The sequence below is a fragment of the Hevea brasiliensis genome, chromosome 6, assembly GCF_030052815.1.
Source record: "Hevea brasiliensis isolate MT/VB/25A 57/8 chromosome 6, ASM3005281v1, whole genome shotgun sequence".
In the NCBI taxonomy this organism is placed as follows: domain Eukaryota; kingdom Viridiplantae; phylum Streptophyta; class Magnoliopsida; order Malpighiales; family Euphorbiaceae; genus Hevea; species Hevea brasiliensis.
Window position 1 is genome coordinate 63905423 of NC_079498.1, and position 3367 is coordinate 63908789.

Sequence of the window (3367 nt, forward strand, 5' to 3'; positions counted from 1 at the left end):
TCACCAATTCATTCAAAGGAGCAGCAATTGTACTAAAATTAGGCACAAATCGCCTATAGAAACTAGCCAATCCATGGAAACTCCTAACCTCAGACACATTCTTAGGATTTGGCCAATCTCTAATGGCTTTGATTTTCTCTTCATCAACCTGTACACCTTTACTACTTACAACAAAACCAAGAAAAACAACCTTATCCAAGCAAAATGAACACTTTTTCGCATTCGCATACAAATTCTCATTTCTCAACACATCAAAAACAAGTCTCAAGTGATGCAAATGCTCATCTATGTTACTGCTGTAAATCAAAATGTCATCAAAATACACAACAACAAATTTTCCAATGAAATTCCTCAACACATGATTCATCAAACGCATAAAAGTGCTAGGAGCATTTGTGAGCCCAAATGGCATCACCATCCATTCATACAACCCATATTTAGTTTTGAAAGCAGTTTTCCACTCATCACCAATTTTCATTCTTATTTGGTGGTAACCACTTTTCAAATCTATCTTAGAAAACACACTTGCACCATGCAACCCATCAAGCATATCATCAAGGCGAGGGATTGGGTGTCTATACTTTACAGTGATTTTATTGATGGCTCTGCAATCCACACACATGCGATAACTCCCATCCTTCTTAGGCACTAGCAACACAGGTACAGCACATGGGCTCATGCTCTCCCTAACATAGCCCTTCTCCATAAGCTCCTCCACTTGCCTTTGTAACTCCTTTGTTTCTTTAGGATTTGTTCTATATGCTGGTCTATTCGGTATTTGTGCTCCAGGTACCAAGTCGATCTGGTGCTCAATCCCTCTGATAGGTGGCAATCCTGGTGGCAACTCATTCGGGAAGACATCTTCATATTCCTGTATAAGAGACAAAGCATCACTAGGCAAATGTGAATCAAGGTCAGTAACACATAAATTAACCTCCTTGTACATAAGTACACAAAGAGGTCTTCCTGAATGTAAAGCCTCTCTAACTTCTCTTTCCTTCACATACAAACTCATTCTTTTCTCTCCACTCTCCTTTTGCCCCGAGCTTTCCTTTTTCTCATTTGTTCTCATTTTCTTTTCTTTTGTTTCTCTTTTTCTCTCTTTTTCTTCTCTCTTCTCTTTCTTTTCACTCTCATCCAGCTCGGCCTCTCTAAGTTTTTCTCTCCAAGTTTCTTTCTTTTCTTCAATGGATCTAAGAATCCTCATTTGATCTTCATGCACTTGACCTGGTGTCATAGGAAGCAATGAGTATGTTCGACCTTCCTTAGTGACCGTGTACCTGTTCTTCCTACCATCATGCACAACACTTCTATCATACTGCCATGGACGGCCCAACAAAAGATGCGTAGCAACCATAGGCACAACATCACAAAGTACCTCATCATTATACTTGCCAATGGTGAATGGCACAACCACCTGTTTTGTAACCCTCAACTTCCCACAATCATTCAACCATTGCAAGCCATATGGTTTTGGATGTGTAGTAGTAGGCAAACCCAACTTGTCCACCAAGAGTGAACTAGCCACATTACAACAGCTCCCACCATCTACAATCACACTACACAACTTGTCATTCACCAAGCACCTAGTATGGAAGATGTTCTCCCTTTGCATTTCATCACCACACTCCATACTCACTTGTGCACTTAGTGTGCGCATGGTGACAAGGATATTGCCATCCATAGGTGGCTGATCTCCCTCATCGTAGCAATCATCCTCATGCTCATCAACATTATCAGATTCTTCCTCCCTTTCCTCTTCACTTTCTAACTCTCCATTTTCCCTAACAACCATCACTCTTTTATTTGGACATTGTGAGGCATAATGTCCATTTCCCAAACACTTAAAACACTTCAATTCTCTAGTCCTAGTAGGAACTCCCTTATTCTTCTCCTCTACTTTCTCCTTTCCTTTCCATTCTTCTTTCTTGAATTTGGGAACTTCTTTCTCCACCCTTGAAGGAGCAGACCAATTCGACTTCCAATTACTCCTAGGAGCCGAATGGTTGGCTGGTGCATATCTAGCCACATTCTTCCTTTTTAGTTGCTTCTCCACTTTAAGTGCCATTTGTAGCATATCCTCCACCTCCACACAAGGTTGCAGCTCCACAATATTAGCAATTTCAGGATTTAACCCATTCAAAAAGCGAACCATTGTAGCTTCCCGATCCTCCTCGACATCAGCTCTAATCAACGCTATCTCCATGGCCTTGTAGTATTCTTCGACACTTTTAGTACCTTGAGTGAGTTTTTGTAACCTTTGAAGCAGCTCTCTGTGGTAGTAAGGTGGCACAAACCTGTTTCGCAAGATTCCCTTCATTTCGTCCCATGTCTCCACGGTTCGTTGCCCATTTCTCCTCCTCCTACTCAACAACTGATCCCACCATACAATTGCATACTCTTTGAATTCTACAGCTGCTAACTTCACTTTCTTTTCTTCAGAATAATGGTGGCACTCAAAAATCAACTCCACCTGTCTCTCCCACTCCAAATAAACTTCTGGATTATCCTTCCCATGAAAAGGTGGAATTTGCATCTTTATACTAGCTAAATTCCCATCAACTCTCTCCTCATTTCCATCTCTATCCCAATGATCACCGAGCCTAAAATTTCTGCCACCCCTTCTTCCCCTAGGCCCTCTACCCCTAGGTGGTCTATGCCCTCTTCCACCATAATGGTAGTTCCCATAGTCATAAGCTTCATCATACTCATCATCATTCCATTCAGCTTCTTCATACCCTTCATTCCTATGTTCTGCCCGAAATCTACCTTCATTTCTATTCTGATTTCCCACATTTGCTCCCCCATCATTCCTCCTATTTCTATCTTCTCTGTCCCTTCTCATCTCTTCCATAAACCTGGTAATCTCATTTCTCATTCCCCTCAATACATCCAATTCATCTCTAAAGTCATTCATTTGCACATTCATCCTTTCAAAGCTTTGTGCTACAGATTCTTTAAAAATTCGATCATCAGGAAACTCCCTTTTTTCTTCATTACCTCCACTACTACCAGTTGTCTCTTGTAATTGAGACATGATTTGGCTGCAAGAAAACGAAGTTAGTAGAAATGGCTCACCCTCTCAAGTGTTTAGCTCAAGTGTTTTCGCACAAATTTCTGGCTCTTACCCTCTTTTGGCACTCACACACTCTTGCCTTTTACCACTCAAGAGTTTGCTTCCCTTGTTCCTTTGGGAACTAAAATTCACAAACAAGCACAAATACTTGCTAATTTTATCAAAATAATCAACAAACGAAACTGGAAGAAACGAAATTGCAATAACCAGAGAGTGTGACACTAGAGCCAAAGAAATGGAAGACGCCAAAGTAGAAGCAAATGTGAACGAAATGGTATGAATTTTGAAAAC

The 3367-nt window shown here is 40.8% G+C and overlaps 1 protein-coding gene across 1 annotated transcript; it reads right to left on the reverse strand.

Moving 5' to 3' along the window:
- Positions 1 to 247: 247 nt before the first annotated feature.
- On the reverse strand, positions 248 to 3037 carry LOC131180648 (uncharacterized; the record flags this gene model as incomplete). Its single annotated transcript, XM_058147999.1, has 1 exon — positions 248 to 3037. A coding segment is annotated over exon 1 (2790 nt), but the record flags the coding sequence as incomplete, so codon positions are not given.
- Positions 3038 to 3367: the final 330 nt, after the last annotated feature.